The sequence below is a fragment of the Priapulus caudatus genome, unplaced genomic scaffold (genome assembly GCF_000485595.1).
Source record: "Priapulus caudatus unplaced genomic scaffold, Priapulus_caudatus-5.0.1 Scaffold9658, whole genome shotgun sequence".
Classification (NCBI taxonomy): Eukaryota; Metazoa; Priapulida; class Priapulimorpha; order Priapulimorphida; family Priapulidae; genus Priapulus; species Priapulus caudatus.
The window spans coordinates 2,483-2,768 of NW_014586719.1; the positions used below are offsets into that span (position 1 = coordinate 2,483).

Consider the following 286-nt stretch of genomic DNA (forward strand, 5'->3'; position numbering starts at 1 on the left):
CTCTGACCTCTGACCTCTGACCTCTGACCTCTGACCTCTCTTGCATCTCGTTAGGCCCTCGTCATGTGCTTCCGTCTGCACTTCACTAAGGACAGCACGACTATCAACACGGCGTCTGCCACCGTCCGCCAGATGGTGACACTCGTCTTCGAGCGAGTCGAGGCCGAGGACAAGACACCAGCTCCAGGTACGCGTGACGCATGACAGGTGAGGCGTGACAGGTGACAGGTGAAAGGTTGTGACAGGTGACGTGATGTGTGACAGGTGATGCGTGACAGGTGATGTG

General features: G+C 57.3%; 1 protein-coding gene across 1 annotated transcript in view; it reads left to right on the top strand.

Annotated features, from left to right (window-relative positions):
- The window catches only part of LOC106820290 (protein MON2 homolog), a gene marked incomplete at its 3' end in the record, with an annotated part of 2,361 nt that extends 2,174 nt beyond the window's left edge, over window positions 1–187 (top strand). Inside the window, exon 2 of the mRNA XM_014824810.1 lies at window positions 55–187. Within this exon, the coding sequence (XP_014680296.1) occupies window positions 55–187 (133 nt within the window). The remainder of the gene's footprint in view (window positions 1–54) is intronic.
- Window positions 188–286: the final 99 nt, after the last annotated feature.